The sequence below is a fragment of the Chrysoperla carnea genome, chromosome 4 (assembly GCF_905475395.1).
Source record: "Chrysoperla carnea chromosome 4, inChrCarn1.1, whole genome shotgun sequence".
NCBI lineage: Eukaryota > Metazoa > Arthropoda > Insecta > Neuroptera > Chrysopidae > Chrysoperla > Chrysoperla carnea.
In genome coordinates this window covers 39442604-39467489 of record NC_058340.1, presented here as the reverse complement: position 1 = coordinate 39467489, position 24886 = coordinate 39442604, and the positions used below count along the sequence as shown (strand labels likewise).

General features: G+C 28.5%; 1 protein-coding gene across 3 annotated transcripts in view; it reads left to right on the top strand.

Moving 5' to 3' along the window:
- The window catches only part of LOC123298197 (protein Fe65 homolog), a 218335-nt gene that overhangs the window by 145954 nt on the left and 47495 nt on the right, over window positions 1–24886 (top strand). For all 3 annotated transcript variants that reach the window (XM_044880138.1, XM_044880137.1, XM_044880139.1), the window contains one exon: window positions 12870–13164. In XM_044880138.1, the coding sequence (XP_044736073.1) occupies window positions 12870–13164 (295 nt within the window). The remainder of the gene's footprint in view (window positions 1–12869; window positions 13165–24886) is intronic.

Sequence of the window (24886 nt, the reverse complement as noted above, 5' to 3'; positions counted from 1 at the left end):
TCTATAATCGCAAGAGAAACTGCGGGTAAACTCTATATCTTACAAAAACCTATTCCTATTAAATCATATCTTCTCTTATAAAAAACATAAACTTTTTAAATCTCAATTACTTTTAATATAATACTTTTTTATAAATAAGTGAGATATATAATCGGTATGATTGGTATGGGGTAACTCGGCAACAACACACAGTTTTATATTTTATAAGTAGGACACTGCGGTGTGTTTGATAAAGATTGTCTTCCATGTTACTATTAGTCATTCAGTCAGCTAGCCAGTCCATGTATCCTCTATACTTCTTTTTATCTGTATATGATGTGCAGGTTGCTTTATGTGTGTCTGTTGGTGGTCAAACACAACTGAATTCAGTTCGCGGTGTTCCAGTATATATAAGTATGGTCTCTAAAGAAATAGGTGATAAAATCATATATTGATAGAATAATTTATATTTATAAAAATACCAAGCTTATGAAACTAAGAAATTTTCCATCCAGAGTCTGCGCAGTCTTAGCAAATTTTCGGAAAACAAGCTGTAAAATTACAATATTATTCTTATTTTCAAGAGCATTAAAATCACTATTGTATCGTAATGAATCAAAATTAAAATGTAGAAAAACTTACTTTTTTCATCTTCGACTTTTGTCTAAAAGCACACAAAACATCCTTTGTAAGCATTATGGAAGCTGAAATACTCAAACCCAAATGTTACCAATTGCTTTTTCTATATTCAAGAAAAAATCATTACATTACTGTAGCTGTTTGTTGATCATTTCTTAAATAAATTGAGTTGGCCAATAAAAACATGTACAATGGAATTCAATTTTGTTTACAGTTGACTTCAAATACCGTTGTTGTTAACAAATTTCTTAAATAAATTGAGTTTGCCAATAAAAACATGTACAATGGAATTCAATTTTGTTTACAGATGACTTGAAATACCGTAGATAAACGAGTATCTAATTTGGATACTGGATCTAGACATCAATATGGATCCCACACCTATCAATTATTGATAGAAGTGAACTTTATGGGAAATTATTTCGAACAATTCCGTAATATTTGTATCGTATCTTCAGTAATTTTTTTTTTAATTAGTGTTACTTCGTCAAATCTATTGATTTTATGGAATTTTGTTAACAGATAGAATAACTTTTTATATAACACACTTTTAATTACCATTTTCATGGCAAGTAATTTTGTGTGTTTACAAACTGTATTATTCAAAAATACATCTAATAACTCATTTTCTACGTTCAATATTTCTAACCGTTTCAAATTTGGCCTAGATTATCATTCAGTAATAAAAGGCTCAAAAATCATCATCAATTTACAATCATCGATGATATTAATTTTTCGAAAGATAAACTGAGTATTTCTGATTTAAAATTATTTCACATATTTTCTGTTTCTATGTAGAGAAAAATAACAAATTTAATTTATATAAATTTTATTTAACATAACATATAAAACAAATATAATCCAAATTTGAATTATACAAATACAAATATAAATGTTATATTATTTAAATTAATACAAATATTTGTATTTTATAAAATTCAGGTTTATTATATTTGAGGAAATAGGTATGGAAGTGCTCTCACTATAGTATACAGCTCTAAAACGTTCGTTTTATTATTGACCAACCGACATCTGGTGAATGAATAATACCAACTACGGTTTTGTTGAAAGCATTTGCTCTATTCGTCCGTTTGTTGTTCCAGATATATCATAATAATATTACTACTATTCTACTTTTAATATTGTTAGACCGTAAGCCCAAAGTACAGCAAAATTTCTATAATTCTATTTGGGGGATTAATAAAGATAACTTTGGTAATCAAGCAAAGTCAGGAGAAAACTCAACGAGGACTATAAACCTGGTATGGGTACCTGGAGCTAGCTAGAAATGGTAAAATGCTGCCGGACACAGGCATAAATAGACATCCGGGAATTTGCCATTTGCAAGTTGCTCGTCAAAGAGGATACCTTAAAAAAGGCTAATCTTAGATGGAGGGAGGCAGGTACTTGGGGTACTACAAGATAGATATGGTCTGAGTATAATTGTAGGCGTTCCGAAGATCTTATATCGTTTCTAAGGGCCTCTTTTAGCAAAATTGTTGTGGCTTCTACATGATACTACCTAGGCGGCAGACACGCTGAACGCCGGGGCCTGACAGTATATCATAACTACTGCAGATGCTGTCAGAGTGAAGGAAGAGGAAGAAACGATGTCTCATCTTCTCTGTCAATGCCGATCTCTTGCCATGATGAGGTGGACTCACCTGAGTCATCTTTCTTTTGACGATCTCTCCTACCTGATGTCAAAGCACTCCTGATGTTCCCAAACAACTCCAAATGCTTCATGAATTAGTGACTGGGAATGGGCCTAACCTAAGAAAAGTGGATTTTTAATGGTGGCTTGAGTGTCGACTTTATGAAAATAATAAATTTTGAGATTTGCCGAAAAACAGTCGAAATAAGAAAATTAAACGTTTCAAATCAATCTAATTTTTCTTCCTTACTAAATTAAATAGCCAATCTAACAATTGACAGACAATAATAATCATGAGAATGTTGATTTCATTATGGACTGAAGATCTATATTACGAAATATTTCAATACTGCTACCAAAAGTTCAAAACAACTGTGCTAAACCATCATACCACACACTATGATAGAAAATACTATGGTTTTTAGTACTTTATGTATACTATATTATATAATGTTATTGTTGATTTTATATAGGGGAGGTCAATTCAGGTATTGTAACTAAATTTAATCTGCTAAAATCTAAACTATAGAATGTGAATATGTGTTTCTATGAAAGCGTGTATTTTTTTATTTCTTTGTTTTTATTTCAAGCTCAAATAGATATACAGATTCATGTAGTTTTTGGGACATTTTGGATTGACTACATTTTACTCTCAACAATTATTTCATTTGTTCTAAGCAAATCTCATGACTCTCTTTATGAATTTCATTAGAGTACTGAAAATAGCCATTTCTGTTAATGAAACGAAAATTTTAGAGGAATATAAAAACTATTAATAAATAAACGTTAAGCAAGTAAATGTCCTTTCTCCGAAATTTACGGCTAATGGCTTTTAAGTTATGTAAGAAGCGTACATACATATTTGTTAACTGCACTTCGTTTTTTTTAACCTAAATTCGATCACACTTCTTCTCAAGTAAGTTAGATGGAGCCCAACACGTAGCCGTGGTAACAAATTAATAAAAATTTAAGTTTGAGTCTCCAAATGAATAATTATCACACGGTATACAAGTCTTCTAGTGGAAATAACCCATTACTATGCATTTACTTTTGAGTATTCATTTTGAATTGAATGATACTTCTAGAACACGTACCCATCTCAAAAATATGATTTCAAAGAAAAATTCTATAAAATTTTCAAACAATATTGTTTAATATTTAATAGTTAGTGCCCTTTTTAGCACGTAATAAGTATAATACTTGCTTTTTATAACGTAACTATATGTATAATTTCCTATAAATTTATTTTTTGTTTTGCTATAAAAATTTATTTCTATATCTTGGATAATGGAATGAAATAAAGATCTTTTTGAATTAGAAACATCGGAAATGCAAACTGAGTGATTTTCCTTGTAGCTTTGTTTCCTTGTAGTATATATACAATTACTGCATTCAATATTGCATTCAATTGTTTACAAAAATAAAAAGCGTATAAATATTTTGTCATAATAGAAAAAATGATCATTGTATTGAATTCTCATTAATAATTATAACTACCCATCTCTCTCATACAACACATACATTATTGTCAATTTGATTGATGATGAACAAATAATGGAGTATAATCATTAAAATGTTTAATAAATAAATAACAAGTGAAAACGAACAATTGACTGAGTTAATTGTTAAAAAACCATGTATAGACAGTGTTGATGACCAATCGTTTGTTTTTTTCGCCATGTAATTAAAGAAAGATATCATCCACTCTTACATAGCCACACCGTGTTTGCGCCCTCGCAGGTAAACAGTGATGTTTACTAAAAAATATTTCAAACAAAAGTTGTTTATTTTTCTATAAGGAACACTTTTTCCCTGGAACTTTTGTTCTATCTCTAGCGGTTTACAAGATGGGTCCTACGGACCAAATACCCAATTGACCTATGTTGCTCATTTACGAACTCGACCTCACTGTTTATGTCCTGAACACGGTATAAAAATTTAAACTTGATATCTCTTTTTGTTTTTGAGTTATCGTGTTGACAAGCAGACGAACAAACAACCGAAAACGAACTGATTCGGAGATTTTATAATCATCTGTGCCAAAATATTTTTGGTAGCATCAATATTTTTAAGCGTTACAAACTTGGGACTAAACTTAATATTCCTTGTATATATTTCATATACATGGTATAAAAAAGTATAAAGACATTCATTAATGGTATTGTTATATACAAACAAACAAACATAACATCAAATTATGATAATTTATAATACAAAAAGGTAATTTGAATTTATATGTATATACACATATACACCAAAATAATAATTATTCTAATTTTAATGTGTTAAAAAGAGATGTGTATATTGTTAATGTTCATTTAGAATGTCTTTATTTCTTATTTATTAGTTTACATTCAAATTAAATTTATTTTAATGGAATAATATTAATTGATTAGATTTCTGTGAAATAATTAATTTTGATTTCGTAATAATAAACGAAAATGAAAATTTTCGAATAGAATAAAGGTTTGTTTATATGTTCGCAAGTATCGTTTCTTGTGGTATAATAGCTAAAAACGTCAGTACAAAGTCAAAACATTCCAATTTTGGACATTTCTTAAACGGTTGAAATAAAGTGGAGATGAAGTACGTAGGCCCGTAACTAGGGCGTGGCAAAGAAGGGCCCCGCCACTAGCCCAACAAAAATAGAGGCGCAAAACAAACAGTATGTTATATACGTAAAACATAAAGTTAGTAAAGAATCATGTAAAAGGCGCACATTAATTTACAATATTATAAATATCATAATTAAGTGATTGAGCAAAATTTGAATTCTGAATACGTCATAAAGTTAAAAATGCGATTTTTTTTATAACACAGGCAAATTTGATCCGATCACGATTCCACATTCTGGAAACCTAATAGAGCCAGGTTAATTTTGATGACAAATTTGAAAAGTATGACCCTAATTTAGTAGGATTACATACTTGACTTATCAAAAATGGATAAAATTTGGATGTGATAGAGCAAAATTAAATTTTTTTCATCCTGATGACGTCATAAAGATAAAAAAATATATTTTTTTGATAACACAGGAAAAAAGTGATCCGATCTTATTGGAATTTTTTTAGAAACCCACTAATTTTCTGTCATTCTTTTCAACTGTCAGTTTTTCGCTAGCTATCACTTATGTGCCTAATTTTGGTACCAGGGCTCTACATTCTTGAAACCTATTAGAGCTATGTTAATTTTGATCACAAATTTGAAAAGTATGAATCTAATTTAGTAGGATAATTTAAACAAAATTAAATTTTTGGATTCTAATGACGTCGTAATGTTAAAAACTTCGATTTTTTTCAGAACACAGAACACAATTTTGGGAGTGACCAAGACTTCACATTCTTGAAACCTATTTGAGATACGTTAATTTTGATCACAAATTTGAAAAGTATGACCTGAATTTAGTAGGATTACTACTACGTGCAGTAAAAATTATTCTCCTGAACTAATAAAAAAATTTTGTCGTCATCCCCATTACCGTTAACAGAGTATGATTTTTACAGTAAAATTCATACAAAAATGAAAATATTCTATGGAATTATCGTTTTGTAAAAAGTGAGCTTACTTTCAAAATGTGACAACATTTAACGAGATTTATCATTATTCATATAGATATTAGTTTGTATTAGATTACAAGTTATGATATCGTCATATCATAATTTTCACAGAGTGTATTGACCTGTATATAATTGCAACTACTAGCTGTATACTAGCTGTATATTGCAGCTACTAGAGTAGGCGTTTACTTTTATCTTTATATCCTACCGCACTACTAGTCATTATATTACCTCAAGGAACCGTTTTTTTTTCATCGATTTTCATTTATTTGAATATAATGTATCCATGTATGTAACCAGATGTGGCACATATGAGCTCGAATAGTACTTGATTCTATACGATTCTATACGAGAAATTTGATTCTTGGGATAAAATCCTGTTTGATTGGTATATATAAATACCTAAGCTATGGAAATTGAAGCATGATCAAAATTTTAAAATATGCGAATAAAAGAAAGAGAAAAGAAATAGTACAGTCAAATATGTTACAAAAATCCGCTAATAAAAGAAAATGAGAGAAACCTTATAATTTAAAAGTTTATTATAATTAACAATTTATTTTTTATTAACAAATAGAAACATTTGAGCTACTAACTTGCGTTACTAATGATATTTGACACCTAAGAAATACATGCCATGAGGTTTTATGCTAGCTGTTTCTTTCATTTTCTTTTATTTTTAACATCTTTGACTGCACTAATAGAAGAATTTAACATAGCTTAAATTCACATGCTACATTTCAATCTGCGGTTTTACTGGTTGCCATGAAATAAAATTTACCTCCTTTAGTAGTGGGCTTAGTCTTCAGGACTACGGACTGGACGGAGAATGTACGCTAGCTTTATATTTATAAATTAATTTCTTTATCGTTAATAGTCTCAAATATGCAAGGGTATCCCGCTTGTAATTTCATGAAACTCAAAAATTAATTTTAAAGTTTTTATTTTGTATTTCATATTTCTTTTTATCTATACTTATACGTTGACTTTTTAATATCATATGTGTTGATTTTTTAATATCATATGTGCAACATTAAAACAAAACCTTATCCTAAATATCACGTTATATTTAAACGTCTAAATTAAAATTTATTACAGTCTGTTGTTGATAAAAATCATAATTTCTAATTTTAAATACCTAAAATTAAAGATGTTTTTTATTTGAAGTAAAAAGTTCAAGGCTTTTTTTTTTAGTATAAGTGCATGATCGTAGGTCATAAATCGGTGAAAAGTCAATAACACTTATCTTAAACAATATAATAATAATTTACAGCTAAAATTTATGTTTGAGCGGCAGGTGAGGTCGATATAAAAGCCATTGTAGAGTTTTTCGTATAATTCGAATTAAAATCATTTTGGTATATGCTGAAAATTTATTCAATCTGTAAAATATTAAAAAGTGCTTAAGGTGAGCTGACTGAAAGGTAGGTTTAGTAGTACCGATACTCATTTGGAGGTCAGAGGTTTGTAGTGATACCCTCTTAATGTTTTAGCACATTTTAAGCTTATTGTCCATTAAAAGCAGGTCCATTAAAAAGTATTTTTATTAAATTTTTTAATTGTCATCCAAACTAAGCATGCGTGAAAATTTTAACTTAATCGGTTAACGATAACTGCTTCAACTCGGACAAACATACATACATACAGGTAATTTAATAAAATGGCTATCAGCGTCATTTTTAATTGATTGGAATGACTGGCTATATTTCAGGTCATTTTATAAATTTTATTAATTAGTTAAAGGCAGGCGGCTATTACTTTACCATGTATCCATTTATTACTAGAGATTTTACTAAGTTTCAAACATTGTTAAATGGCTGAATACTTATCGCCAATATCGCCATTCAAAATGCTTACAGCATTGAAGCAAAGTGTCAAACGGGCTCAGAAGGATAGTATTCCTAGATCACTATTTTCCTTGAATGAATATGTTGTAATTTGCTTTTATCCCGGTCTATTCTAATCTCAAAATTTACGTAGAAAATTATACAATCAATATATTTAATTTCTAAGTCCATAAATAAAATAATTTATGTTGTGTTTGTAAAGCCAGCCATATACAAGTAAACCTAACCTAACTATATGTTACCCTTGAACAATATTATATTGTCCGAGTAGTGTTATACCTACCTAGCTAGACTAACTGTGGTGGTGTACTATAAATATAACTATGTAGACACTTCGTTACTTGATGTGTGGTGGTTTCTGTTATGTTATTCGTTAACATAACATAGTGAGTGTATGGCGCGTCAATGTACAGACATTGTGGCGCCATTCGAACACTTCTATGGCGTCAGTTAGTCATCATACATGGTATATATTTTAATTTTACATATATTTATTGGTTGTACAGAGTGTCCCTTATACATGTTGAATCTAGAAATGGGTACTAAAATGGCACACTACTGAATTACAGCCGTCAAAATTAGGACAGCCTAGTATTTGTGCCGAAAGTCATACAACGATGATGCGTACAAGTTAATAATGAATGTTCCGTACACTTTCAACTAGTAATTTTCTTATACATTTTACTCACGAGTTTTTTTCTATGTATAACTAAGTATTCGTTAAAAAAAGTTTTAGATAGAGGAATATTGTGTATTTTGACCCTTTTATTCGGTCCAGTGGATAGAGTAGGTCTTTTTAAGGACATCCGGGAAGTTTTTATCTTTGCCGCAAGTGTAAAATTTATGAATATCTTTTTAGGGCGATAATTAATAATTAAATATCAAATTTCAAAAATAATTTGTCTGATAATGGACAAAACCACGTGCTTTTTGTCTGATATTTGACAAAACAGCATACTTTTTGTCTGACACTTGACAAAACATCGTGGCTGCACCCGCCGTTCTAGAAATTGAACTCTTAACATCTGAGGTTAATAACTGTCTCTTTCAATTTCTGTACATAGTATAATGAGTTGCCAAAATATAAAATGACCGTAAATAGTTTCTACTTACAACATTAGTCAACCCTACACTCTTTCATGTATGCATACAATTTCGTACATCCTGTACTCGATAAACCTAAACTACCACCTTAACTAAATAACTTCGTCTATCTATATTATATTTATTTTTTTCAATTAAATTATTAATTAATGAGTTACTTTTTTTCTAATGTTTCCAGAGAAATTACTAAGTATTCATTTGATTGAATTTTTAATATAACTAAAAATTCATGTAATGGGAACTATTCATATTTCAAAACTACTAACCAAAATATAAGGACCCAAATTTGATCAAAATCAAACATTACGAACGCGCTATGACAAAACCCTCAACGTTTCTGAACAAAAATTTAAAATAAAAAAGAAGACGGTCACATTGCTAAGCTGTAAGAGTGTCGTACAAAACGATTTTTGCAGTTTAAATTATCTTCTTATCTCTTTATATATAAAAATTACGTGTCACGTTGTTTGTCCGCTATGGACTCTTAAACTACTGGATCGATTTTAAATTTGATTTGCACACCGTGTGCAATTTCATCCAACATGAAAAGTAGGATAACTTACTAAATTGATAGTCGCAATATTATTCTATTGCAAAGCGCAATTATATTTTATTGCAAATTATTTGTCTATTTTTTGACAATCACAATTATCTGTTAACTCCAAACGGTTCTAACAGATAGCGATATCTGTTCACTGAATTGAGTAAGTATTCAATAGATGGCTCTATGTTAAAAATACAAAAGTTTCATATAAATTATAATTACTGTTCCCCTTAAATAGTTTACTACTTTGTAATATAGCAACGCGTGGCTGGGTCTGCTAGTTTAAATATAATTGTCAGTATAGTCTTCAATTATCTTCTTATTTGATTACAGTTCTCGTCATAATGGAAAAATGTGTTTCACAAGAATTTAGTGTTTTCAGTTCATTCAGTAACATAATTCATTTAGACATAATGTCCAAAAACTGGCATTTGTTACGCAATTTTTTTCCCCCATAAATAATAGTTACCATTGCATTGCCTATGTCCTCACGATATCGTGTAGAATTATTCAAACATTTTATAACCATTTTATTTATTAATAAAAATATTGATTTATTTATTATAAAAAACAACAATAACAAAGCTAGTAGCTAAAAGACATGCTATATTATGCTTTCACGGTCGAAGGTCGTATTTAAAAAAAATTCCTTGTTAATTATTGAATTTTACATTCCGTCTATAAAAATGATAACCTTTTAATTTTTTTTTTATTCAATTAAAAAGGTACTAGAAAAGTCGGCAATTTGAATTAATCAATTGAATAGATCGTCTGTCGGCATGAAAGCGTAATTATTTATTTGTATATAGTATCATACAGTGCGTACCATTGTGTACCAACTTTTATTTGACAGAGGTCAAACTGATGATTATATTTTATCAGAAATATATTCAAATCCATAAATATGTTTAAATTTATCGACTACATTTATAAACATCAAAATAATTTTTCGAATGATAAAAACTTTTACCGTGATGAAATTGAATAGTTATGTTAATAAAAAAATGAGTCGTTGACTTAATTTTTGTATACCGAAAATCAGATCTGCCGAATTCTGATCGATTGGTCTTGTGGGGAAAAGGTTGAGGGATGATATGCTTTCATAGATTTAAATAAATTAGATATGATATGTTTTCGCAGATTTAAATAGATTCAAAAAACCTTTCTGTCCGACTAATTAAGGATGTATGAGCACGGTATTGGGGACACAAATAAACAAAATATATTTTTAATTTTGATGGTGAATTATGTTATAACTTGTCAGTATAAGACGAAAAGTAAGAATAAAATTGTTCGATATCTGGAGTGATTTTCAAAATATCGAAAATTGTAAATTTTGTGTAAATATTTAGCTTTGGATATTTCGAAAACTAAGGCAGATATCGAAATATTCTTATTTTTCGTCTATATTTATGAAGTTATAACAAAATTCATCATCGCAGTTGAAAATAAGGTACAAATAATTTCAACTACAAGTCTAAACTTGCCTGACGCTTGTACTACCTTAAAGGTTTGTAGAAATTGCAACTTTAAAAGAAAAAATATTTGAAATTTTTCACATTTTACAAAGACTTCTTTACAGCATGACGAAGTAACTGAATATGTTTGTGAAGATTTTGAGCAAATTGAAAAATATATCGACAGTTGATATTTGAAAAACCGAAATCAATACATAAGTATGCATGATTTTTATTATACAATCAGTTATAAAAAAGCATAGTCTATAAAATGTGAAAAGCTATTAAATTTATTTTACTCTAATTTCAACAAACATAATAAATTTAAACGTATTTTATTACTTCTATAGGTTAGACTACGATTCAATTCCAGGTCATACACATATACTATAATGGGTAATATATTATTACAAAAGACATTAGAAAACGTGCATTTCTAAGTTTTCCTTTTGTACCTATAGCTACTAATATATATATGAAGAGAGTTTGCTAATTATTGATCGTAGGATCAGTTATAATTGAACAGTAGGTTAGGTTATATTGGTTGTCCACGAAGGACACACTTATACTATGGAGTCCATTGTGATAACATATATGTGTTTAACCACCTTTTCTGCTGATAATTTCATTTATGAACTCCTCAATTATTTCCAGAGGCTGAGTGCACCTCCTTTGAAAATTAAAATTATAAAAAAGTCCATCTATGAACAGCTATCGGAAGTTACCAAATATTAGAATCACTTAGTTAATATTAATTGTACAGCTTTAATTTTATTATATAGGTGTCGTTTTTTGATTGAAAAGAGTTTTTGTTTCCTAAGTTACGGTGTTATATCTGTAGCTATATGCAAGGCATCTTGATACCCATACGAAATATTATTTATTGTACATATATTGCATATCGTCTTACGCAATTATAGATGTTAACAGTTAGAAAATACTGTAAGAATTTGACCTCGACAAGTCAAGTCTTTAGAAATTACACGGTCATTATGCCAGAAAAGATATTTCTTATACGAATGGAGTAAAGAAGGGATCGTGCTTAAAACCTTTCAAATAGTTACACTTCTCAAGTTAAGGTTTACGAGGGAGACTTAGAACAAATGAACATCATCATTCAAAACAATACTTCCAGAAATACTGTGTTAAATTCAAAACAAATTTATATTCCGCGCACCGATTTGAGACATGGTAGACCGCGCACCGATTTAACAGCTGTGCATTTTTAAAAATCATTGATTTTTAAAATGTGCTTTAATTCATATCTTTACTTGCAATCAATACTTATTTTCTATTTAATGTATTGTTGTTACTTCTACCTTCATTATTTGAGAAACTCACTGTATATAAATTTTAAGTGAAATTTATGTGTACTTGGTAAAATGGAAACAAACAAATTATTCAATATTAAATCGAACATTGTATGTAATTATTTGAAACATTTATAAATCGTGCAATCGTTTAATCAATTTTTTTTTTCATTTCAAATTGTTTGCATTGTCTAATATCTATACGAATACGGATTAAAAGTTAATTGGAAAATTGCTGGTTTATATGTTCTATTGAATTAAGCAAGTCTGATATGTTTTTTTTAGATAAATGTTCAATAAATTATAAATTAGATAAGCGTTTACAAAACTCGAATGTAATTGATAATAATCAATGCATCAAAATGTCTGTCATGTCACTTTGGGCAAAAAAGAAAATAGTTTTTTTTTTTTTTCAAAAATTATTTGTTCCACTATACGGTCCACACTTAAATGATTAGAAATTGCGTTATATGAATTCTGATCGAACAAAACAATATTTGCAGCTGGAAAAGTATAAAATTTTAAAGTTAATGGACCGATGTTTCCCAAATGTTTCACTTATTACTATGACAAGTGAAATTTACAAAATTTAAAAAAACCCCAATTATCTGTTTCCTTACAGCCTCCTCCAAAGAGAACCGATTTGGAATATCATCGCCTAATTTTTAACTGTTTTAAATATTTTAATGCCATTATGTAAATTGCGTAAAATTCTACAGTAGAAGATTTACAAGTTCAAAACTGGAGATTTAACATATATTTTTTCATTTTGTTACAGAAAACGGATTACTCAGTTATGAGAATCCAAATTACCATTTAGATCCAGCTCGTTTAGATGACGCACTAAATTCAAATACGGATGAAGATTTATATGAAGATTTATACCATGAATTAGATGCTGTATGTAAATTATCTGGTGGTAATAATGTTGGCTTAAATAAACCGCCCACATCGACAGGAGGACAAGGACGTAGAAATTATGCAAATTTAGATATTGGTTCAATGGGTGTAGATATTACAACTGGACCAGTTACAAATTTAGATACAAATGATGGGTTTACAGATAATCGCAGGTTAGTAGTAATATATTTAAATATTTTTATATCTTTAAGTATCTGCATATTTTTTCGCGTTTATTTAACTCGCTTAAGCACTTCAAATTGATTACTATCTAACTTTTGGAACACCAAAGTAACAGAATAAAGTCATCATAAGTCATTTTTATACTTCTATAATTTTCTGAATCTATAACCCAATTATCTTAGTTAAAAATAGTGGTCAACCTCGGAACCTTAGGAAATAATTTTTGTACAAACCTTTATTTTGATAGTACAAATGTAGTGTCAAAAGTCAGATATGGTCACGTGTAAGCATCCATAGATAGTCCTCATTAACAGTGATTTTTTATTTTTGTTTAAAAAATAAATATTGGTAAATAAATTGTTAGAATTGGAGGTTTCAGCCCAACACCACAAACAAACTGAAGAAGAAGAATAATTTGTTTTTGTTCCATAAAAAGTTTATTAACCTCAATAAAAAATGAAAACTTATTTTTTCATGTGTAGAAACTAACTAAATATTTTAAGGAATTTAAAACAATTTTATTTAAAATAAATGTAAAAAATGTTTATCAGTTCTCATTGCCAAATTATGATAATAAATGTTATTCAAATATTTACTATAACTTTCCTGCAAATACTTGGACTATTTCATGTAAAAAAATTGTATAATTTTAGAATAAATTAATGATCAAGTACAATTTAAAAAAATGAATGAATGAGGTCCCAGAGACGGCACCATAGTGTGAAACATTATGTTTATACTAATTAAAAATAAAAAACTACGTACATGTCTTAAATACATTTAATAGACGACCGGAAACCCATCATGAAATGAAAATTCCATGATTGTTTTTTAACCGACTTCAAACAAAAAAGGAGGAGGTTATCAATCCGACTGTATTTTTTTTATGTGTGTTACCTCAGAAATTTCGACTGGGTGAACCGATTTTGAAGATTCTTTATCTATTTGAAAGCCGGTGCTTCCCGTGTGGTCCCAATTCATTTTGGTCCAGTTCTGGTAACGGCATCCATGAGATAACCATAAAACTCTTAAATTTGCATTAAGTACGCACGACAAGAGGACGAATAACCATATATCACGTCAACTGATTTCGATTATTCTTTTTTTAGTGACAAATTAGTTAGTGTACTTCAGATTCATTAAAAAGCACAAAATAAAAAGAACTTTTAACAAAAAGAAAACCGACTTCAAAAGAAAACTTTTCCAAAACAAATTAATATGCACTAAAAAGTAAAGAAATAACGATAGTATAATGTAGTTAAAATTATTGTTATTTATATCTTATTACCAAATATGTTTTCATAAATATCACTCAAAATAATCAGAGAAATTACACTTCATTTTGAGCTCACGGTCTATAACAGTACCTAAATTTTGACATAAATTATCAACAAAATCATGCCCACACACAATAGTAACAATAATATTATGAATATATGAGGCGTGGTTCGTTCAATTTACACATTATTCACATATTCAAAAACATTTATTCAAGTGTATAATCATTGCCCATAGGGTTCATGATGGTTCAGTATTTTATTTTATTAAAGTCAATAAGTGAAAAAATTACACACTAAAAAAATTTAATTTGCTCAATTTACCCTATGTAAATGATGACAAATTGAAACTACTAGGCATGAAAATTTATACAATGAATATTTTTTCAAAAATATTCTACTATGCCAATATTAAAGAGTATTCAGGCGTTGCGTGTACAGTTTGTTCAGGCCTTTCTCATTATAACATCGACTCTTTCTTTTAAATTAATCAAGAAATAATAGTTACAAAATCCTGCCAGGTAAAAGCTGTTTTAGCGGATGTAGTATTTAGAGGTTTTTCTTTCGTGAGAATCGAAATCATTCGGTTGATTTAATTAAATGATATTATATCAGTTTGATACCCGACCGCTTCACTGGACTTAAAAGTAAAAACCACCGCTTTATAGCCTTCACCTCTCTTGATCTCTCTTGATCTCCCTTATCCCCCTCTAACACTCGAAGGAATTGTTTTACACAGCTAAAATATATGCACTATTTTCAATTTTTTTAAGTGTAAAATAGTCATTATTCATTGATTATTTCAGAAAAGATGGCCATGAACTGTTTTACATTTACTATTTTCAATTTTTACAGAAATCTTTAATTTAAGGTTCAAAATAATGTTGTAATAAATCATGCCTAGAGTAGTAAAATGTCAGATAAATTAAATTAAATGTTTTATTTATTTTTTAATATATCCATCTTAATAAATTATACCTCATGTGTTATTCTGATGTAGGAGCGATATTGTTGTACAGTTTCATTCAAATCCATTCGCTAGTTTTTACGTGAAGGCGTAACAAACAAGCAAACATCTTTACTTTCACATTTATAATATACAGAAATTCATTATGGTTGAGCTGGCCCGAAAACATTTTTTAACTTCACAGTATAGAAAGTTAATCTAATCGGCCGGATTTTCAACATTATCGGTTGAGGTGATGTATGATCCGAAAAGAATTTGTAACATCGAGTCGAGTCGGCCGACTTGTTTAATGTATTTTTTTTTGACTCTTTATTATACTGAGAAGTTTATCTTGTGGTCCTCAAGGGTTACACACGACCCACCCCACGGCTTGTTTAACATGATTTCAGGAAAGCCTCGTCAATGCCTTTACCCTTACTCAACAATTTAAAAGCGTAAACTTTTTTTGCTTAACTAATTCAATATTTCAATACGACATCCTAAAAATACAAGAATATTTACACACAAAAATTATATATACAAAGTGGACATTGTTGATGTTGTTATTGTTTGAATATATTTGATTTCTGTAAAAGACGGAAATAAATGATTTAGTCACGTACAAGGCAGCAAGCATTTAAAGTTATAAGGTATTGGTACTATTATAATAAGTACTGATATCACGTTTATAACACACGCTGAGTTTTATTTTAAATTGTTTTAATACATCAAACTATTAAATGGTATATGTACGGCAAACATATAACTGGAGTCTGTAAAATATTGAATGTTTAATACATTCGATTCAATAATTGAAAAAAAAACTTACGCCTAGTTCAAAGAATATTTTTCAGAAAAAAAAATTAAAATTCTATACATATTATATGAAATTTTATGATAAATTAATATTTGATCAAATATAGAAACTTCTAAGTTTGTAATCACTTCTGATATTGGGTGGGTCGTTAATGCATGTATTAACACCATTACTTTTACGATTTAATGTATTTCTTTTAAATAAGCTACTTCGAATTTCAAAGTAATGTTTTAGCTACCATGAAAGTACCGATAAATCTTAAAGATCGTAGTAATATCAATCTTCTTTTCTCTGTAAGTTTTTATATGAGTATATGAATAGTCGAAAGGAAATTATAGAAGAGACATTTTTCTTTCTTTTGAAATTTTTACCGATGTCCAAACATAGTGTTGGTTTTAAATAGGTTGCAACTCATGTTAAAAATGCAAACCTTAATAATGAAGTTGAGGTTAAGCCAGAATTGGTTTGGTGGGGAAACCGCGTTGATAAACAAGGACCTTACGTTTTATTTTGAAATTAAAAAACTTCAGCCAACAATCTCTTTATGTTATTGACTTGAATACCGGCATAATAATATTGACACAAATTGTTTTAAATAAAAGTTGTTCGTCTTTATAAAATAAAGATTTTTTAAATGATTTTCTGTGGCTCTCATCGTTAAAAAAAAGTTGTCTTATGTCTCGTCTCTTGTCAATAATTAAATTACCACCAGTCAAATGATGTGGCCTCTAACGTGTTCACAAAATAAGTGCTATTCGCGAAATATCACGAAAAATGAGCAAACGATGTATTTAAAAAGACTCCAAATCTATCTTTTACAGGGGAATTATATCTTACCTTTGAAGTAAAGAAATTTCATCAGGAGCCCTTAAAACACTAAATATATACTTTGTATATGGTAAAAAGTAGGTAATAAAGGCATAAATGAAGACTCGTTCCTTAGCGTTATAATAAAAATGCGTTAAAGTTTATGAAATAACACCTTAAATGTTTTGCCAACTCTCTTTATAGATATGTATAGATTAAGTGGCTATATAATAAATTGGCTTGCTTACTTCTTGATTGTTGGTTGACTTGCTTTTTGCTAGCAGCAAACAGACGGCGGTAAATATTTTTATTTGTAGTACTTACGTACATACAAACAAAAAGTCACGATTTATTACATAGTATTTTTATGAAATATAATTATTGTTGTTGTTATTGTTATAAATAGAAGTGACTTTTAAAAAATATGGCGAGAATTAGCCACGTAACTTCTATAAGTATGTCTGCTCTCGAAGGATCCGCTTATCTAGCGGCATTAGTCAAACTACCAACTCTGAGAAATTAAATTATTGTATAGCATTTTTACAGAATGTATTAAATAATTTTTCTCATCTCCGTGCAGAAAATGTCAATTTTTTCCCACTGTGCAAAACGAAGTTGCCGCTTTCTTCCTTCGTCGAGGAAATAAATAGTATACACACCACGGGAGCAAGTAAGAATTCTCCGATCTCATCTTCGCCTTGGGTAACAATGAACATGAGGTCTAATAGTAGAGTGAAATTACGCCTTGTGTATGGATTAAAAGTTCGAGCAGTGAAACTTGGGGGTTTTTCTTTTCACATCAAATTAAGTATTTTTTGAAATTTTTTACTTTCCCGGAGTGGTGCAACATGTTTAAAAAACAAAATGGCGTCAAAAATGCAATTTTTTTCAGAAATTTTATCATTTTTATTTTATATTCGCAAAAGGAGACATCGGTGCATATCCAAATTTGGTAGGTTTGTAGTCCATGTTAAGAACTACTCCTCATAATTTTTTGGTGGGGTTTCGTCCCTTCCCCTCCCAGTTATATATATATGTATACATACATATAGTAAAACAGTTCATTTGACTATAACTTGAAAAATATTCGATTGATTTTAATGAAACTAATATCAATAGTAGGTTTTATTACTTACAACTTTCGGTTAAAATTTTAGCGAAATCCGTTAAATAGTTCGGCCAAAATTTCCAATTTAGGGAATTGTTTAAAATGGCTGCCATTTTATGCCATTTTGTCCTACGAGGTTAAATTTTTTTTTAAATTGTAGCATTTTTAATTATCTTTCGATTTTATAATAAGTGGCTTACCCGTAAAATGACTCCTTGATCCATATTTTTGCGAAAAACGGAAAATTTAACACTTTCTGGAAATAATTGTTTGGGGGGTGTATGGACTGGCTTTGGGGGATGTTTTTTGCTTTGGCATGAGAAAACTATTTTTAAAAGAGGTCTATATGGTTTAAAGCAAAATTTTTAAGTTTTAACCCCCGCGCTGTAAGGGGGAAGGGGTGTATGAAATAAATGTATCATAAAAGATTTTAAAAAGAGGTCAAAATAGTTTAAAATGCTAAAGTAACCCAAAATTTTAGATGCTTTTATTAATATAGCACTTTTTACAACATCCACCCCTTCCCCTCCCGCTTTCATATTTTTTGCAAATTCAAAATTTTTATGACGTATAAAGGGGTTTTGGGGGTCGCTGATCTCGAATTTTGATATAGATTATCAAAAACAATTGTGATATTTTTAGGGGGTGTACTTATTTGGGCCAAAAGTTCGAGATCAGCGACCCCCAAAACCCCTTTATACGTCATAAAAATTTTGAATTTGCAAAAAATATGAAAGCGGGAGGGGAAGGGGTGGATGTTGTAAAAAGTGCTATATTAATAAAAGCATCTAAAATTTTGGGTTACTTTAGCATTTTAAACTATTTTGACCTCTTTTTAAAATCTTTTATGATACATTTATTTTATACACCCCTTCCCCCTTACAGCGCGGGGGTTAAAACTTAAAAATTTTGCTTTAAACCATATAGACCTCTTTTAAAAATAGTTTTCTCATGCCAAAGCAAAAAACATCCCCCAAAGCCAGTCCATACACCCCCCAAACAATTATTTCCAGAAAGTGTTAAATTTTCCGTTTTTCACAAAAATATGGATCAAGGAGTCATTTTACGGGTAAGCCACTTATTATAAAATCGAAAGATAATTAAAAATGCTACAATTTAAAAAAAAATTTAACCTCGTAGGACAAAATGGCATAAAATGGCAGCCATTTTAAACAATTCCCTAAATTGGAAATTTTGGCCGAACTATTTAACGGATTTCGCTAAAATTTTAACCGAAAGTTGTAAGTAATAAAACCTACTATTGATATTAGTTTCATTAAAATCAATCGAATATTTTTCAAGTTATAGTCAAATGAACTGTTTTACTATATGTATGTATACATATATATATAACTGGGAGGGGAAGGGACGAAACCCCACCAAAAAATTATGAGGAGTAGTTCTTAACATGGACTACAAACCTACCAAATTTGGATATGCACCGATGTCTCCTTTTGCGAATATAAAATAAAAATGATAAAATTTCTGAAAAAAATTGCATTTTTGACGCCATTTTGTTTTTTAAACATGTTGCACCACTCCGGGAAAGTAAAAAATTTCAAAAAATACTTAATTTGATGTGAAAAGAAAAACCCCCAAGTTTCACTGCTCGAACTTTTAATCCATATAACAGCCTTTTTTTGCTTAGATTTACTCCAGTATAAGACATTCTTTACTTTTGCTCCTAAGGTGTGCAATATTCTATTACCGTAAGTTAAAGATCATTGCTATTTGATATTCCTTGATCAAAACAGTTTATTCTCACAGGTAAAGGCACCGGTTGTTAAAAATTGCTAAACGTCAATCTTTTTTTAAACTGTTAGTTCTAGAGTTTCTTGATAAATAGATTACAAGTCGCATCTAGACACAGAGTCTTAAATACTCGAGTTTTTGAGGTATGAGATTACCAAATTCATAAATTTGTTAAATTCGCGTAAGAAGAAAATTCACTGGATTCACTTTTGTTATATTTTTAAAGACATATCCAAAATTCATTTCATGCTTCTACATTTTCAGCCGTATATTATTAAATCAGAGAATTAAACAATTATCAAGGATAACAATTTTCTCCAGTCATCGAAAACATAACCTTCATATTATGCTGCGACCTGCAGACACGAAAGTGAGCACAAAGTAACAATGAAAATAGGCAAGTTTCATATGGGTATATATATACTGTTTGTTTGATACTTTTTCCAAGTTTTTTGGTGTTATTACCCACAGTGCAATGTTATATCTGTGTATAGACGATAAATAGTGGTGCTTTTTTACAAAAGACGGTTCTTACTTATTGTGTGGTCGTCTCTCAATTGACTCTGCTGTGCTCGTTTATCATCCACACACGCACGGTGCAATATTCTTAACATTTGAAACTTATAACATGTGATTATTACACTCCAAATATTATAGCTTGGAGAATTGAATCCATTGCCGACTCAAGATAGTGTTATAATAATGACATTTACTCAATTTACTTATAGCCGGGAATGTGTCTTTTTTACGAACTAGAAAAAAGGGTGTTATAAGATTGACCGCTACGTGTGTGTGTATCTGTCTGTGTATCTGCTGTATGTCTGTGGCATGGTAGCGACTAAACGAATGAGCCGATTTTGATTTGTTTATTTCGTTTGAAGAAAATTTAATGGAGAGTGTTCTTAGCTTATTTTCAAGTGCGAGTCTAGGGTTCCGTACTCGAAACAACTAAAAAATAGGCGATAATCTTCAAAATCGGTTCAGTTTGGAAAAGGCTCTATGGAAAAAGGTAATTTAATGGAGAGTTCGCTTAGATATGTTTCAAGTGCGATGTTAGGATTCCTTAACCGAAAAATTGGTCGGAGGTTTTTAAATTTTGTAAATTTCACTTGTAATATAAATAATTTTAGTTTTTTATTTGCGTATTTAGAACTTGCTGTTATAATTTTGATCATCCTGTAAATACATAAAATACAAACATAACACGAATGAATTCGAAGTCAATAACCATAACCTTAAAATTCACCCAATAATTATTCAAATTTTACAACCATATCATATTTCCTTTATAATTTTAAATACGTGTTTTGTTTATTTAATAATATAAATGTATGTTCCTATATAATGTTATTAACATTGGCTTATGTGCAACAAAACTCATGCTTGTCTTAATTAACCCTGAACTAATTAAAATACTTTATGTACGTTTACCTACCATTTTATACAATTTTAAATTGATATAAATGACCTTTGGATATAAAGAAGTGAGTTAAGTCAGTAGTCAGGGTATTATAATGTTCTTTAAATATTATAATAATATCATTATTCAAATTAAGATGAGCATTTCTGTGGGCTGTATTATGCATTTTGTTAAAATATATCCCCTTAAGGACCCACAATAAAAATATTTAGCTAGATTATAAAATTATTAATTAGCTAGACCGGTTTCGATTGCTTTGGCAATCCTCTTCAGTAGCATTAAACCTCTTAAAATTAAAAAGTCTTAAAATTAAAAAATTAAAAAATATTTACAAATCCGAAAAAAAAAAAAAAAAAAAAAAAAAAAAAAAAAAAAAAAAAAAAAAAAAAGAACCGCATCAATCTGAAACAAATAATAATAAAATATTACCCTTAAAATTAAAATAAAATTATTTACCCGATTATAATAATAATAAATCTTTATGTTACACCCTCTAAAATAATGTAACTGCCTGCTTCCACCTAAAACACAATAAAATATTAAGTTTTAATCCTAAGATAGGATTATCGTTATGAAAATATCAGAAAACTAAGGGATTAAGCCTGGAAATAAAATGTAAGATAAGAAACGTTGTAAATATAAAATAAAAAACACAGAAATAAAAATAAAAATAAAGAGAAAATTGGATTACCAACAAATTAAAAATTTTAATCCTCGGTATACCTAAAACAGAATAAATAATTAGAATTTAGAAAAACCTGCAACAAACCAAAATAAAATTAAATGAAAATAAGCAAATTAAAAACAAAAATTAAAAAATAAAAATAGAATTAATTCAAGAACAATAGAATAAGTATTACCAAATGAAGTAAAATGGTGTACCTAAAACAGAAGAAATTATTAATTAGCGTACCTAAAACAGAAGAAATTATTAATTAGTGTACCTAAAACAGAAGAAATTATTAGTTAGTGTACCTAAAACAGAAGAAGTTATTAGTTAGTGTACCTAAAACAGAATAAAATATAAAATAAATAAAAAAATGAAAGTGAGCAAAATTATAAAAATACAAGAAAATAAGTTGAAAAAATAAAAAATTTACCAAATGACAAACTGAAACAAACAAAAAATCAAATTAAGTAAAAAAGAATTATAGTTATAGTATATAGAAATATAGTTAACTGTTAAAACAGTTAACTAGAGTACATGTGACGATTAAGTTTATTGCTTAATTATACTTGTGGTGTACACTTTTTACCTGTTTTATTTGAATGGTGATCGAAAAACAACACAATTTGGGCAGGGTTTCTTTTAGTTACCTGTTTCATTTGTGTTGTCTCGAGAATCGATATTTTATGCTATTTTTCATCTTTTTTATTTATCTTTCCTATTATTATTTTTTGATTTAATTTTTATTTTTGCTTATCATTTTTACTTAATTTGATTTTTTGTTTGTTTCAGTTTGTCATTTGGTAAATTTTTTATTTTTTCAACTTATTTTCTTGTATTTTTATAATTTTGCTCACTTTCATTTTTTTATTTATTTTATATTTTATTCTGTTTTAGGTACACTAACTAATAACTTCTTCTGTTTTAGGTACACTAACTAATAATTTCTTCTGTTTTAGGTACACTAATTAATAATTTCTTCTGTTTTAGGTACGCTAATTAATAATTTCTTCTGTTTTAGGTACACCATTTTACTTCATTTGGTAATACTTATTCTATTGTTCTTGAATTAATTCTATTTTTATTTTTTAATTTTTGTTTTTAATTTGCTTATTTTCATTTAATTTTATTTTGGTTTGTTGCAGGTTTTTCTAAATTCTAATTATTTATTCTGTTTTAGGTATACCGAGGATTAAAATTTTTAATTTGTTGGTAATCCAATTTTCTCTTTATTTTTATTTTTATTTCTGTGTTTTTTATTTTATATTTACAACGTTTCTTATCTTACATTTTATTTCCAGGCTTAATCCCTTAGTTTTCTGATATTTTCATAACGATAATCCTATCTTAGGATTAAAACTTAATATTTTATTGTGTTTTAGGTGGAAGCAGGCAGTTACATTATTTTAGAGGGTGTAACATAAAGATTTATTATTATTATAATCGGGTAAATAATTTTATTTTAATTTTAAGGGTAATATTTTATTATTATTTGTTTCAGATTGATGCGGTTCTTTTTTTTTTTTTTTTTTTTTTTTTTTTTTTTTTTTTTTTTTTTTTTTTTTTTTTTTTTTCGGATTTGTAAATATTTTTTAATTTTTTAATTTTAAGACTTTTTAATTTTAAGAGGTTTAATGCTACTGAAGAGGATTGCCAAAGCAATCGAAACCGGTCTAGCTAATTAATAATTTTATAATCTAGCTAAATATTTTTATTGTGGGTCCTTAAGGGGATATATTTTAACAAAATGAATAATATCATATTTATATAATTAGTTTAATTAAAATTAATTTAATGAGGTGTTATTTACAGGCGTTCAAAGAAATTCTATTTTCATTATTTTTTTGTCAAAATTTCCTCCATAATCGATTTTTCACTAAAATTGAATATTTTTTCGAAGAGATGATTTCTTCTTCAATTTTCTACCTTATTTTTCTTGATTTCTGATTTCTTTATTGATTTTTATTGACCTGATTAGAACCTAAATTAATCCTATTAATTTGAACCGGGAAAAACGAAGCGACTTCTCAAGCCTGAAATTTAAATTTCAATGAACGTCATACCTGAAATAACAGTCCATAAATCCGTTTTTCATAATTAATGACTATCATTAAAATTGAAAAGTAGTCGCTCAAAGCTTAGCGCATCTCCAAAATTTAAAATTATGTACAAAAATGGTTAAAATTAAAATTCCAATCTCAATTTTTTTTCCAGTTTGTTTCCCTTGTGTTAATATAATAAAGCTTTTCATTATTAAAGAAGTTTGGAAACTTGCCCTTGCAAATGAATTATATTTTGTATAGAAATCTGAGAAATTGAAAAATATAATTTAATTATTTTGGCGCTTGATTAAGCCATCAAAATTTTCTTAAAGTCTAGATCTTTATCTATTAATAATGAATTACAGTAAATAATAACGATCGATTTCGTATATTTTTTTAATTGATATTACATTTTTCTAAATGAAGTCTCAATTACATCAACAATCCTAAAGCAATTTTCACTCATTTAAAAAAATATTGCATCTATCAAATAATTTGATTATTAGAAAATAAAACAAACAACCCGTTGAAAAATTAATTATACATTTGTTGGAATGATATTCCTTATAGCAAATTATACATTTGATGGATGTGGGCTGGACTGCAAAACTGTAACTTTTTTCTCGTCATAGAACAACTTCTATAAAAATTTTATGGATACTCCAGCTGCATACTTATAAATATTCCTTGTATCGAGTTTAGTGAGCTATCCACTGATTTGTGCGGATTGTGGCTCGATTTACCAAATAATTACCGTATAATATTTACAGTATCAGTTTGTATTATTTTGCTTGTTCGTTTTAGCCATCAAACCATATTTAAGTAAATCTAGATTTTTATCAATTCGTAATAAAATTTTCTACTAATATAGTTATT